The sequence below is a fragment of the Budorcas taxicolor genome, chromosome 2 (genome assembly GCF_023091745.1).
Source record: "Budorcas taxicolor isolate Tak-1 chromosome 2, Takin1.1, whole genome shotgun sequence".
In the NCBI taxonomy this organism is placed as follows: domain Eukaryota; kingdom Metazoa; phylum Chordata; class Mammalia; order Artiodactyla; family Bovidae; genus Budorcas; species Budorcas taxicolor.
The window spans coordinates 136,546,065-136,561,451 of NC_068911.1; the positions used below are offsets into that span (position 1 = coordinate 136,546,065).

The 15,387-nt window shown below is 44.1% G+C and overlaps 1 protein-coding gene across 1 annotated transcript; it reads left to right on the forward strand.

The window, feature by feature from the left end:
* Nucleotides 1-483: 483 nt before the first annotated feature.
* Nucleotides 484-5,897, forward strand: CTLA4 (cytotoxic T-lymphocyte associated protein 4). Its single transcript, XM_052636145.1, has 4 exons — nucleotides 484-607; nucleotides 3,322-3,669; nucleotides 4,442-4,551; nucleotides 5,793-5,897. Exons 1-4 carry the CDS (start codon nucleotides 505-507, stop codon nucleotides 5,895-5,897), a joined length of 666 nt encoding a protein of 221 aa, XP_052492105.1. The 5' UTR covers nucleotides 484-504.
* The last annotated feature ends 9,490 nt before the right edge of the window (nucleotides 5,898-15,387 follow it).

Below are 15,387 nucleotides of genomic sequence, written 5' to 3' on the forward strand. Positions count from 1 at the left end.
AGAACAGCGCAACAGACTCATTCTGTCTTTAACACAAGGGCTCAGAGGGCCAGCAGCTAAAGCAGTTCTGGGGGGTGTCAGTGAAATAAATTGGGTGACAAAAGATGCCTAGACGATTAGATAAAACTGGGACTTAGGGGGACTCCTGCGCTCCAGGAAATTCTCCAAGTCTCCACTTATCCTCAAAGTGAACAAGAAGCTTCAGTTTCAAATTGAGTGCATTTTCCATCCATGGATTGGCTTGTTTTGTTCAGTTTTACTTTGAGTGTTTGAGGTTATCTCTTCGACGTAGCAGCTAAACCCACGTCTTCCTTTCTCGTAAAACCAAAACAAAAAGGATAGATACATGTGCCTTCTGTGTGTGCACATGTTACATACCTGGGATCAAAGCCAGCTATATAAAGTCCTTGATTCTGTGTGGGTTCAAACACATTTCAAAGCTTCAAGATCCTGAAAGTTTTTGCTCTGCTTCCTGAAGACCTGAACAAGCGCTCCCATAAAGCCATGGCTTGCTCTGGATTCCAGAGTCATGGGACTTGGCGGACTTCTCGGACCTGGCCCTGCACTGCCCTGTTTTTTCTTCTCTTCATTCCTGTTTTCTCTAAAGGTGAGTGAGACTTTTGGAGCATGAAGGTGGAGGAGGTGTTTCTCCCACTGGGTTTCATTTCTTTTCTCAGTCAAGGGCAGAGATTTATAGCAAAGCCAGAAGCTAAAGGTGAGACTCCAGTCTCCTGGTTTGGGCAGCTTTGTATTCCAAGGCAGGCAAGGGACAGCTAGAAGGAGCAAACCAGCAGAGACACAGCTAGCAACAGCTTACTGGGCATGGAGTGGAAGCTTAATGAGTATATGTGAGTTGGTCTGGGAGACAGGAGAAATTTCAGATACTTCTATAAGACTGGAAGAAAATACTGTAAAGGTAAGTGATGTAAAAGAGAAGAGAGACCATCCTAAATCCATTTGGCTTGGAATAAGGGTTAGCTCAAGGTTTCCTTTTTAAAAAACATTGATTGAAGCAAATTATGAGATGTTTCTTTCCTATCAATTCAAGGTTTTAAGGTCTTCTGATTCACTTTTATAAACAAATGAGCCTGCTTGTTTAACATTGCAGCCTTCTTTACTCAATGCAAGGTTTTAAGATCCACTGAGTCAACTGTATAAACTAGTTAGCTAGTAATTATTTTTAAAATGAAGCAGTTTGAAGTAGTAAAACAAAAAAAAAAAAAAAAAAGGAAGAAAGAATGAAAGAATAAAGGAACGAACAAAAGAAAGGGCCATAGGTCTGTTTGGCATAAGATACTTAATTGTTGCCTGACTTATTGCTGAACTTTAGGGGCAGGTTCCCCAGTTTTCAGATGAAATAAAGTCCTTTAAAGGCTGATACTAGGTTTGTTACATGGTTTACAGTGGTGATCTTTTTGAATAAATTTCTGCTTTCTATCCCTGTAGACCTCGGTTGAAAAACTATGTGGTTTGTACAAAGTAGGGGCTCAAAAAATATTTGCTTTTCTAATTTTTCCTGTATAAGAAATATTCACACATATTTTCTTATTTTACATGTTTTAAATAATGTAAAGGTTAAATATCCAGAGAAACAATCACATTTACTTTTAAGAAAATTTGTCTCAACCTGTCTCTGGGATCCGCTCCTGGTGGATATTGGAAAATGAAGTGTGACCAGATTTGGTGGCGATAATTGGAAGCTTGCTTTGGGGGAGGGCAGGAAACTTGGTCTCCTTTAGGTTTAGAGTCAACACAACAAGTGGGAAGCATACAATGATACACAAAAACATCCTTTAATACAGGGCAGAATTTAAGTACTACGGTGGAGTTGTAATAGTGCAGAGGATGCTCAGAGGGCATCTCTGGTAGACAGAAATGAGGGCTGAGGAAGAAAAGTGTTGTCTAGCCAACCAGGGTTGCTGCATTACCCATGGCAATGGCGCTGCCATATTATTCTCTCTTCTGGGTGCCCATACAGGTGCTTGGGGGAAAGACTAGTGCTTTCAGTCTAAAGGAACAGGTGTCCTGGAAACTCAGACTGGAGTAGTAAATTAGGATTAGGTTATAGAGACAGTGAGTGTTATTTACTTTATTTGATTTTGCAGTCGACGGCTCAGAGGTCAAAGAATCCGCCAGCCAATGCAGGAGACATGGCTTTGGTCCCTGGGTCAGGAAGACCGAGGAGGAGGGTCTTTTGCCATTTCCTGGAGCAGGAAATGGCACCCTACTCCAGTATTCTTGCCTGGGAAATCCTATGGCTAGAGGAGCCCAAAGGACTACAGTGTGCAGGGTTGCAAAGAGTCAGACATGACTCAGCAACAACCACCAAGTGTATAGAATGAGTTACACAGTTCCATCCAAGTTTTGAGTGTCACTTGTATGATGGGTGGACTAGAAAGGGGCTGAGTTACTTATAGGAAGGTAATTGGCATGAAGCCATCATTTTTTATATGATGTGAGTCCTTTTGTATGGAAAGCTGGCCTCCCTTCTCCTGTAGAAGCGAGAAGACAAAGGATAGAGGAATACAAGGTGTTCAAGTGAAGGAGAGAGGGTGGAGGAAGGGGTGATGGCAGTGTCAGGGGAAGCCCATAGAAGTGAATGGCAGGGTTGCCTCAGCCTACAGAGGAAGCGACCCGGTGCCCTCCCTCTGCGGCTTCCTCCATCAAGCAGCATCCTTCACTCTGTGGTAATAACACCACAGGGAAGTGGGGTGGCCAGCACGTTAGCCAGGGCTCGGCTCCCCATGGGCAATCGAGATCCAAGGCCAGGTTGACGTAAGCAGAGGTAATAAAGGTGTACTTTGAGAGATAAGGCAAGATTCTCTACCTCAGCCTCCAAAATTTCCCCTACTACCTTTTACAGTTCCTACAGCTCTATTACAACTTTAGAATACCAGAGTTGGGAGGCACTGTGATGTCATCTGAGCTAAACCCCTCTTTTGCATGGGAGGGAAAATGAAGGCTATGAGGGAGGTGCAGCTTTCCCCAAACCATGTATTTCATGGTAGAGCCAGCCCTTCTGTTTGTCACATCGGTGTTCTCATTGCCACAGCCAACTGCCTTCCAAAAACTGTTTTCCAGTAAGGAAGCACCTTTATGGAAGAGAAGCCAGAAGGCAGCAAGAGATGGAGGGAGGGGGCATTGGGGTGGATGGAAGAGGGGAGGGGTGGGGAGGGTGATGGGTTTGTTGATGAGGGGAGAGAAGGGTTGACAGGTGAAGTTGGAGGGGGCCATCAGAGATCACCCTGCCCAAGGGTTTGCCTGGACCTGGTGGTGGGTGAGCTTGAGTTCATTGATTTCCCTTTGGTTTTCCCACATTAGGGATGAATGTGACCCAGCCTCCAGTGGTGCTGGCTAGCAGCCGGGGTGTTGCCAGCTTCACATGTGAATATGAGTCTTCAGGCAAAGCTGATGAGGTCCGGGTGACAGTGCTGCGGAAGGCAGGCAGCCAGGTGACCGAAGTCTGTGCTGGGACCTACATGGTGGAGGATGAGCTAACCTTCCTGGATGATTCCAGTTGCATTGGCACCTCCAGAGGAAACAAAGTGAACCTCACCATCCAAGGGCTGAGGGCCATGGACACTGGGCTCTATGTCTGCAAAGTGGAGCTCATGTACCCGCCGCCCTACTACATGGGCGAGGGCAATGGAACCCAGATTTATGTCATTGGTGAGCATCACTGACCAACACTTTTTGCACTGCTGTCTCTTCTTTGCCACGCAAACAAATTGGCCCCTTGATTTTGGGTCGTTCATGTTTAGGATTGTGGGAATTCTCGTTAAGAGTTTTCTGGCACAGACATAGAGAACAAATGTATGGACACCAAGAGGGGAAAGAGGCGGGTGGTAGGATGAATTGGGAGATTGAGATCGACATATATACTTTGTGGATATTATGTATAAAATAGATAACTAATGAGAACCTACTGTAGAGCTTGGGGAACTCCACTCAGTGCTCTGTGGTGACCAAAATGGGAAGGAAATTTAAAAAAAAGGGGGGGGGGATATATGTATATATATAGCTGATTCACTTTGCTCTACAGTTGAAACTAGCACAACATTGGAAAGCAACTCTACTCCAACAAAAATTAACGAAATAAAGACTTCTCTGGCATAACATGTGGTAGTCCTGCTTAGTATGGATGGTGAGACAACAGCATTTTGACTATAAGATGAGTTGAGGAAGGTGTTTTTCCTCCCAGCAGGTAGGGGCGCTCATTCTGGAGTGATGGCCAGCATGAAATTTGGCCTTGGCTTTTGATCTGAAACTCCTAGTCAAGTAGCCCCAAGAGACAGACTTAGCTGGGGGCCAGCGATTCTATTTAGGGGTGGACATCAAGGTTTGGCAGCTTGAACTTATTCCTTTTCTCACCAGTCGGGGGAGTAAGGCCCTAGAATTTAGAAAGCATCTCAGGGAAGCTCTACTTTCTTCTCTATTGCAGATCCAGAACCATGCCCGGATTCTGATTTTCTCCTCTGGATCCTGGCAGCAGTTAGTTCAGGGTTGTTTTTCTACAGCTTCCTCATCACAGCTGTTTCTTTGAGCAAAATGGTGAGTGCAATGCGGGCAATGCACCGTTCTTGGTCAGGACGCCTTTAGTGATGATAAATGACCAAGTGATGCCGTTGAGTCGAGTTCTCTTGAGATTAAGCAATAAGTGAAGAAGAGCAAGGACAGTGGTAAAGAACACACTAGAACCCTTGGCATTGGCCTTTGAGGTTTCAGGATGACTAATAGTTTAGATGAGTGTGTTTGACATTGAATGTTTGTGTGCTTTTGCACTAGGTTTCAGTTTGAGTAACTGTGTGAATAACACGGCGCAGCTGTTTTGCTCTTTATCTCCATGACAATTGTACTTGAGTTATCATAACCCTGAAACCCGAAACGAGGTTGGGCAAAATGCTGCTGGAGAAGATCACCTGGGTGGTTAGTGTCCCTCACTTCACCTGGAAGCCACTTCTCTGTGCCCCATTACTTGAGCCTTCCTTGTCTAAGCTGTAGGTGTCCATGTAACCCCTGCCCGGGGCTCCCTGTTACGCAGTCTGCTTGACTGGCAAGTCTTACCCTCCTTTCCAGCACAGTAAAAGAGAACCCAGTTTCTATTTACTGCAGTTGTAGAAGAGACAGAGGTCTGGAGTCAGTGCTCCCGTCACAGTTTCTCTCTGACAGTCACTTTCAGCCTCCTTTGCCTATGGCTGGCTTTGCCATCACAAACCTTCCTCTCTCCTCCCTCTTTCCCTCCCTCACCTCCACATTCTATTCCCAGATGCTCTACTCCGTGGCAGTAGCTTCTTTCTACCTCATTTGCTACAAACTGCCACGCAGACTAGTACATTAGACCTCGGTTTACTGAGGTGATGAAAACTGGAAATCAGTGTGGATAGAGAAAAAACGAATCAAAAGTATATGAGGAGTAGAGATGAGGACTACAGCTCTCAGAGAGAATGATTGAAGTTTATTATCTTAGCAAGCTCATCCCCTGACACACAAGATCCAGTCAGTTATCACAGGCGTTTTGGAAGTTCTTTCTAAAGCTGTTTCAGAGTTCCTTCCTCCTGTCTCCCTGTCAGGGAAAATGGTTTCTATTTTATGTCAATAGCACAGGGGATTTTTTACACAAAATGAATTTTAATAGCTGAATCAAGAAAATCTCCTGAGGCTTATAATTTTGCATGTTGTGAACATCCATTTTTCAGTGGGGTAGGGACCCAATATTTGTTGATTCCTATTACAGTTAGAAGTGGCTTCTGTATTCCTCAGTACTAATGATTGTTTCTTTTTATGTTTGGCAGCTAAAGAAAAGAAGCCCTCTTACTACAGGGGTCTATGTGAAAATGCCCCCAACAGAGCCAGAATGTGAAAAGCAATTTCAGCCTTATTTTATTCCCATCAATTGAGAGACCATACTGAAGAGAAAGGACTATTTTCTAATTTCTAAGAGCTGAGGCAATTCTAACTTTTTGCTATCCAGCTATTTTTGTTTGTTTGTGTTTTGGGGGGGATTCATCTCTGACATAAAGCAGGATGCAGAACCCCAGTTCAGTGTACTACGATTTAAAGGAAAGGAGCAGAAGAACAGAGCCAGGCTGGCTCTGTCACATCTGGTCCAGTTACAGTAGAAGCATCACGTGAGAGCGTGTTGGGGAAGCAGCATTACGACGCAGGGTCAGGGACAAAAGTTAGGGAATAGTACCATCCCAAGAAAGCAATGAAAGAAGGAGGGGAGAGGATGGTATTGTATACATCTTGTATTTACCCGTGGGAAGTTTCTAGCTGAAATGTCTTTAAGTAAAATACTTATGCTGTGTTATTTTTCTTAACAAATATATAATTATGTGAAGACTTTAAAAATACTCACATGGCTATATTTTAGTCAGTGATTCCAAAGGTTGTATTGTAACAATATGTATTTTTTTATTTGGTAGTTTTGTGCATGGGGACCACATGTGCTTTTGTGTATTTGCTGACTGTCTGAATAGAAACACTATATGGCAGTGTCTTCCCATCATGGGTTCAGGGGAAGTTTTATGGTGGAGACTCAGGACACTAATACACTGGGTAGAGTACAAGGTCATGTGCCAACTGGCTTGGAAATCAGATAAGGTCATAGCTGATCCTTGCAGACATGTGGGCTGCATTGGTGGTGACATGTGCTTTGGGCTTTTATGCCAGCTACTTTCCCTTCCTTTAACAAGGAAGCCAAAACAGGTGGTATCTGAGTTAATTTGATGGAATATCATCGTCGTGGAGAAATCGGCTCATTTCAGGAGTCTTGTGGGTATGAACCTCAAGGAAGCTCCAATACCACTGGGCGCCAATTCCTTACACATGGTTAATGCCACAGACAGGAAAAAGCAGCAAATGGCAAAACAGGGTGCAAAGGTCTCTGAAAACTAACACTGTTGGTGTTTTTTAACTTGATATTTTCCATGAAAATGCAACAACATGTATAATATTTTTAATTAAATAAAAATCTGTGGTGGTCGTTTTCCAGAGTTGTTTTTAACCTTCCGTAGATGTGAGTATTGTGTTTATTTTTGATTGATTCATTTAGCACTTGGTTGACTCTTCAATATTAGGAAGAGTGGGAACAAATTTAAAAAAAACCCAAAGGGCAAATCACGCTTCATGGATCAGCTGTCCACCAACTCTTTACCTGCAAGCCCCTCTTGGAAGGAATTCATCCTTTGTCTTTTTGATTTCTTCCTCACTGTTTGGGATACGAGGCAGCTACCACACACAGCTCCAGCAGCCTTAATAAATCACACAGCGTTCTCTTTAGCACAGGTTTCTCACCTCCTCTTTCTTACCCAGGCCTTTCTCAATTCTACTGAAACACAGATTACAGTTGCCATGGCAACTCCATTGTCGTCAACCCTGCAGCCATTTCGCTATGCTTCTGCGGTAAATGATCTTTCCCTTGTGGCTTCCAGATGGACTCGTTCACAAATGTGAGGAACACAGCCCTTCTGTGATTGTTGGTTAACCAGTATGTTGCCTCAGCCTGCTTGGTTTCCACTTAAGTTTTCTCATTCTTGACCTCCACATCCTGTTGTTGCTTTCTGCAATGACTCTCAAAGTGGCCAGGGACCACCTATAATTGAATCAACTGGGTCACTTACAAAAAATGCTGATTCAAGTGCTTAGCCTCAGATGTACTGAATCAGAATCTTCAGGCTGTGGGACCAGGAGTTTGCTCTCCCAACAAACCCCCCAGTGCGTCTCAGATCCATCACGTTTTGAGGACTGCTGTTTAGGCAGCTCTCTCGCTCGCTCGCTCGTTCACTATTTACGTGCTTTGTTGCCCAGTCATGTCCGACTCTGCGATCCCATGAGCTGTGCCCGTCCAGGCTCCTCTTGCTCACTATGTCCTCTTTTTTCCCAAGCAAGTGTAACAAATAAATGAGAAAGCACATAGTGAGCATTTCAGAAAGATTTGCTAAATAAAAAGGAATAGGTCTTCCAAATATGGTAATAACACCTAGAGTAAGCTCCTAGGGCTTCTGCGGCAGCTCAGTTGGTAAAGAATCCACCTATAATGCAGGAAATAGGGGTTCTATCCCTGGGTCAGGAAGATCCCTTGGAGAAGGGCATGGCAACCCACTCCAGTATTCTTGCCTGGAGACACCCATGGGCTGAGAAGCCTGGCAGTTACAGTGCATAGGCTCGCAGAGTTGGACACGACTGAATTGACCGGGCACAGCTCACACAGAGTAAGCTCCTGCTTTGTAGAAGACTGTTCCTTTTTATTTCTTGGTCTTTGGTTGGAAGCCATGAAGAAACACATCGTTTAGGAATGCCAGTGAATAGTTTATTACCATTTTTGTTCCTCCAAGTCTTTAGAGAGATCATTTTTCTCCATAGTTGACAGAAGATCTAAATGACAGGGAGGGTCTTACAGGGATGTCTCAGGCATTTTTCAGACATAAACGTAATATCTTCTTTACACAAGAATATCCTAATATCTCCTCTACTATTATCTGAAATCCCACTATTGAGCTAAGAATTGCTTTCTTCACTCAGTCTCAGTTTTGAAGAGATAAAATACTCTTTAACTCAAAAAAGTTTCTCCTATGACAGAAGAAATGGGCAAGAAAAGGATCAAGGTCCTGGGGAAGCCCAAAGACTCCACTCATCCCAGTGAGACTCGGTCTACCATGGAGGGAGAGCCTGAGCACCGTGCCCCTCCTCCTGGAACCACTAGTCTCAGGTAGGAATCTGGAGATGAGGGGAACAGCAAACAGCTACCAGGGGTTGCCTGGGCCAACCCCAACTCTTACCAGTCCCTAGCACATACATCTTCTCATCTCCCTTCTTCCAACATGGTACTCTCATTTCTGCCATTTCCCATTTCCCTGTTGCTCACCCCTAAATATCTCTATCCCTCATTTTTGCATCTATAAAGAGTCATCTCAGATTCTGCTCCCTCCATCAGATGTGCTGACACTTCAAACATACATGAATGTTTTCCCTTTGTTTCGTAGCTACACTCAGTTTGATCTCTAATCATTTCAAATGTGAATGTCTTTAGCCTGGGTGGGAACTTCTCCAAAATAGGCATCATCACAGCCTTAAGCACACAGTAGATGCTCAAATAAATATACTGGAGAGTTGAGGACATCTGGGATGATGGGAGGGACATGTCTTCTATGTGGAACCTGGCTGTGCTTCTGAAGGTGGCTTCAGCATAATCTGTTTCCTTTTTGACCAACAGAATTATGTGTAGGTCAATCTAATAATATTTCTCAGTTTAAACCTTTAAGGCTCTGGAATGTGAGCTCCTGCTGGCTTCTCTGCCCCACACATTCTACTTTTATCTCAATCTAATCATCCAGTGTTTTTTGGTGTGTGTGGGGGGGTGGGGGTGGGGAAAATGAATTCTCAATTTTAGTCTCTATTTTTTGAACAGTGGGTTGCTGCTAAAATTGACTATATTTTTATACAGAGTCTGAACCCTCTTTTATATCCACAGTTAATGCACATTTAATTTACTTGGGATCCAAATTTGCAGACTTGCAGAGTACATCATGTAAAATGCTGGGCTGGATGAAGTACAAGCTGGAATCAAGATTGCTGGGAGAAATATCAACAGCCTTAGATATGCAGATGATACCACTCTAACATCAGAAATTGAAAAGAAACTAAAAGCTTCCTGATGAGGGTAAAAGGGGAGAGTGGAAAAGCTGTTTAAAATCAACATTCAAAATGAGAAAATCATGGCATCTGGTCCCATCACTTTGCGGCAAACAGAAGAGGAAAAAGTGGAAGTAGTGACAGATTTTATTTTCTTGGGATCCAAAATCACTGCAGACAGTAACTGAAGCCATGAAATTAAAAGATGCTGCTCCTTGGAAGGAAAGCTATGACAAACCTAGGAGGCATATTAAAAACCAGGGATGTCACTTTGCTGACAGAGGTCCATATAGTCAAAGCTATGGTTTTTCCAGCAGTCATGTATGGATGTGAGAGTTGGACCGTAAAGGCTGAACACTGAAGAATTGATGCTTTTGAATCGTGGTGCTGGATAAGACTCTTGAGAGTCCCTTGGACTGCAAGGAGATCAAAGCAGTCAATCCTAAAGGAAATGAATCCTGAATATTCACTGGAAGGACTGATGCTGAAGCTGAAGCTCCAATGCTTTCACCACTTGATGCAAAGAGCCGACTCTTTGGAAAAGACCCTGATTCTGGGAACGATTGAAGGCAAAGGAGAAGGGAGTGACAGACAATGAGATGGTTAGATAGTATCACCGACTCAATGAACATGCATGTGAGCAAACTCCGGGAGATAGTGGAGGACAGAGGAGCCTGCCGGACTACAGTCCGTGGGGTCAAAAAGTGGGACACAACCTAGTGACTGAAGAACTAACTTGCAAATTGTTGATGTCACTGTGCTGTTAATTGGAGAAAAGCCAATTAGGAAGGAGGAGAATTTATACATTTAAGTTATTGTCTGGGAGAGGTCTCAAAGGTAAGGAGAACTTGGTTTTCTCAGGAAAGCTACTCTGTTGTTTGACTTCTCTTTTGCACCTGGTTAGAGCCATGATTCGGGTGCTATAGAGGCCTTGTTCTGTTGTACACTTCTGTTTCCCTCAGCACAGGTCAGTTTTCTTTGTTCAGACTCGAAGGATGACACGACCTAATGGTGGAGAGGGAGGAAACGTTCTTTCCTTCCTCGCTTGCGTGTCCGTGTCTACAGCCTGGGGTAGGAGTTTGTAAGTAGGTTTGCCAGATTCAGCCAAAAGAAAAAAAAAAAAAACAAACAACAAAAAACCTCAAAACCCAAAAACAGGATGCCCTGTGTTTGATCTGACAACCCTATCAGCAGGAAACTTTGTACCTTAATGTGGTGTGAATAAAAAGTGTTTTGCTGACCCCTCCACAGGAGTTTGTGGGCAGGAAGAGCCTGAGACCATGATTGCTGTTTCGGAACTGACACGATCTCCTGTTCTCACTCCCGGGCACATGTCAGATGATGCTCAGTTTTGCTGGAGGCTAACGGGTCCTGCAAAGGGGGCCGTTCTTTATCTTCTGAAGTTTTTTCTTAGAGGTCACCTCCATTTGTTCTGTGTGGTGTGGAGTCTGATGTTCAGACCCTTCTTGGAAATCTTTGCTTTTGTGGTGGACTTGTTTACATCTGTTCTTACATTGATTGTGCACAATAATTAATTGAAATGTTTGGGGGAAATGTAGATCAAGGGGCCACAGACCCAGAGCTTCTCATTTATAAGGTCTGAGGCGGCGTCTGGGGGGTTTTCATTCTTCAGTGGGTCTTTGCGATCTTACTTTCAGATGCTCTGGTCTAAGTCAGCATCCTACCATCACAGATGGTTAGGACTTAGAGAAGGGACCTTGGAAATTCTTTTCACATTTTAGAAGAAAGTTAGGGCTTCCCAAGTGGCTTAGTAGTAAAGAATCCACCTGCCAATGCAAGAGATGAAAGAGATGCTGGAGACATATGTTTGATCCCTGAGTCAGGAATATTCCCTGGAGGAGGAAATGGCAACCTGCTCCAGTATTCTTGCCTGGAAAAATCCATAGACAGAGGGGCCTGCTGGGCTTCAGTCCACAGGACTAAAGCAACTGAGCATGCATTGGAAGAAAGTTAGACTCAGAGACATTAGGAAATTTGGCCAAGGTCACAGTCTGAGAAGACAGGTCTATAGATTTTCACATCAGGGCTCTGCTGTGGGTGACACTTTGAACCTTTCTGCCCAGGAACTGTCCTTTTTAGGTTGCTTTAGTAATGTCATTGCCACCACCCCAGACTGTTTCCAGAAAACCTGTTTTTCCTCTCACCTCCACCCCAGCTGCTCTTCTGAGCCTCAATGTGATCATTATCACTCTTTCCTGCCTGCTGTTGGCTCCATCTTTTCTTGCTCTCCCTTAAGCTTCCAGGGCCCTAGCAAGAGGGTCTTGGGTGATCCTCAGCAATCCAGCAGACGGATGCAACAGAAGAGAAGGCCAAACAACCGTTGCCAACAGTGTTCCAGAAAGGTCTCCAAGGCTCTGAGAAAGCTTCTCAGTTCTGCTGGAAGTCATGGAACCACCCAGTGAAATGAAATGTGCTTTTTTTTTTTTTTTTTTAAATCACATGCCATCAGGTTACCATGACAACCAACTGTGATTTAAAAACATGATCTTAGTCACCCAAGGTGATATTGTCTTTTTGAACAAAAAGAGGAGGATCGCTCTGGGAAAAACTGTAAGGAATATATTTCAGGAGGCAACTTCAAATTTTAGAAAGCAGCACAAATGATATTTCATGAACTATACTTTTATGAGGATGTTGCCTTTTTTCTTTTGGCTTCATCTTGACATCATTTTAGTCCATGTGGCAGTCATCCCATTATTGCCTTATTGGGTTGTCCAAAGAGATTTTTCTGTAACATCATATGGAAAAACCAGAGCAAACTTTTTGGCCAACCCAATATTTTATTCACTGGGTTGAAAATGAGCCTTGCTTTCCTTCCTTGCAGTTAACTTGCAACTCTAACAGTCTGTAGTCTCCTGTGAGCATCTGTTTTTTCCTGGAACATCAAAGTTATCTTTAGCCATGACTTTAAGGACAGAAAGATTGGATCTGTGAATGAAGACTAATGTTCTCTAGTTGCTTTCCTGTTGAGGAAGTCGCCATACTGGATGCAGTTCATGAGCTCCTTATTTGGAATGAAGAGGGGAAAGAAACCAATTTGTGAAGCGTTCAACACTGCAGAGGTATAAATTAGCTGAAGTCATTCTCACAAGATCCCTGCAGAAGAGATACTGACATCAGCCATATTTTACAGATGAGGAAACTGAGGTTTCAGGGGGATTTATTTATTGCCCAATACCACGCAGCTCATAAGAGGTAGAGTCAGGATTAGAACCACTGTTGAATTCCAAAGTCCACTCTCTTTTCAAATGATCATATCTGAATTCTGAGGGTCTACCTGAAAAAGGAAAAGGGAAAATGGAAAGTGAGTGGAGATCGAAGTGTTAGAGAAGCAAAGTGTGTTTCTGAGGGTTACACATGGGTTGTGGAAAAAGCAAATATTCTTACTTTGAATAACTGTTTCAAAACAATTGTTTTAAGAGGCTTTTGGAAGGTGCGATGAGACTAGCTCCAACAGCTGAGAATTGTCCCTAGAGAGCAAAGAAAACAGGAAGTTGAAGACATTTAAACATAGACTATGTGTTTGATACACAGTTTAAGCAGTATCTACTTTCCCAGTCACTGGAGCTGAAGTCCATGCAGCAACATTGCTGGCTGTAATGAGGTATTAGAACTTGTCACTCAGAGATGGGCAAATGGAAACCATTAATACAGCCCAGTGAGAAGATATAATTTTCACATAACCATAGCATGCTCCCTCTATACCAGGGGTCAAAACCCATTCAAAACAGGCTGGAGGTAAAAGAAAGTAATGACTGTTGGAAGTCAGTGTGAGTGACCTTGCAAGTATATCTGTGACCCCTGGAATGGGGTTTCTAAAGTTTCTAAAAGGATAATAATCAGCTTGGAATAGAAGACGAGCTTGGGAGATGAGGGTAAAGAGAAGGGACAGCCTCTAAGCTGGGGTTGCGGGGTGCTGGAAAATAGCAGTGAGTCTCTTTGAAGAGAAAAAAAAAGTGAAGCAAAAGATTGAAGCCTGAAGTTTCCCCCACCCCAAATGGCAAATGAAGTAGACTAGCACTCTGTGAAAAAAAAAAAAAAAGATCAAGCAAGACCCAATGCCACAGGCCACATAGAAGACTGAGAGAAGTCCAGATGAGATGTGGGGGCCCATCCATCTGAGACTGTGATGGAGATAACCATAAAGAAGTACGTCTACCAGAAGTCAAAGTGTGGGACCAATTGGGGCTAAAGTAAGAAAAACCAACCTACTCTGCCAGAATGTACATGAAAGGTAATGGCTCCATTCGGGACGGATGCTGTTGGAGGAGGTGTGTGTGTGGTATGGGGGAAGGCACCATGCAGGGCTGAGAGCTGATGATGGGCGAGCATTATGAAAGAACTGCTGAATGGAGAACCTTAAGCCTGTGCGAAGCTCAGCAGTGTGCACTGTGCTTGTGCCCATCTGAGTGTTCGTGGTGTTTGTCATTTGTGCTTGAGTAGATCATTCAAGGATGAGATAGCTGGAAGGCATCACTGACTCAGTGGATATAAGTTTGAGTAAACTCTGGGAGTTGGTGATGGTCAGGGAGGCCTGGCGTCCTGCAGTCCATGGGGTCGCAAAGAGTCAGACACGACTGAGCGACTGAACTGAACTGAACTGAGATCATTCAAGAAGGACATGAGAACTGTGTTCAAGATATGGAGGGCTGCCAGATGAAAGAGGAACTAGATTTGCTCCGGGGGCTTCCTGGAGCACCAGCCTGAGTGTTCCAGGGAGCACATGATAGGAAGGAGGGTTGGAACAGTTTTCCTTCCTACGTGTAGATGTGGATTTGGAGCCAGGGAGAATGCGTCACTATGCGTTACACTGCAGATTGGTTTGGGGGCAGGCCTGCTGGATCCTCATCAACATCAGCTGGTGGGGAAGGAAAAGAAGCAAGCGATTGGGTGGGATAGAGGCTGGGAAAGGGACCTGATTGAAGGACTGGCTCCTTCTGGGTGGGCAGCACTCCTGTGGGCTGCATTGGAGACTTGTGATGGGTTCAGGCTCCATTCAGGTGGGCAGCATGGTCTAATATGGCAGGTGGGCACCATAGCAGGAAATGAAATGGTAAGAAATACCCCAAACTAGATGGCCATTGGTGTTCTGGTGGGTCAGCTGGTAGGACTCCCACAGATCTTTGAGGATACAGAGAATAGTATGTCCCACTTACAGGGATGCTAGGAAGGGTGTCCATGAGAACTGGCCTTCTGGACAAGGAACTGAGGCCACAGACCAGTTCATTCCCTAAACTGGGGAAGAATACATTCTCCTGGAGAGCTTGCCTGGAGATATTGCCATACACTGGGTCTGAGATTGACCACAAGGCCACTGAAAATGCTGGACAGAACCATAGAACCTTTTTCAACACAGGTCTCTATGAATCAAAGAGTTATCACAGATAGTATTCAAGATGTCATTGATAACCCCAGGAAAGTAGTCACTTCCTTTCTTTTCCAAGCCCCAGCTCAAATGTCCCTTCCTCTGTAAACCTTCCTAAACCCTCACACGTGGTTACTCCACTGCCCTTGGTCCTTCTTTACCTCTCTGCTGTGTCAAAGTTTGTTGATAGCTTAGTACCTTCTCTAGAGAGAACTCATTGCAGGGAAATGGGGAGTCCTTCTTGAATTTGTCACTCCAGCCACTAGATGGGAAGATATTATTCTACTTTTGTTAAATAACTTGCACACAGTCTCATCATGGGACCATCTACACAGAGACAGATCTGGGTTCAGGCTGGCCTGATATCA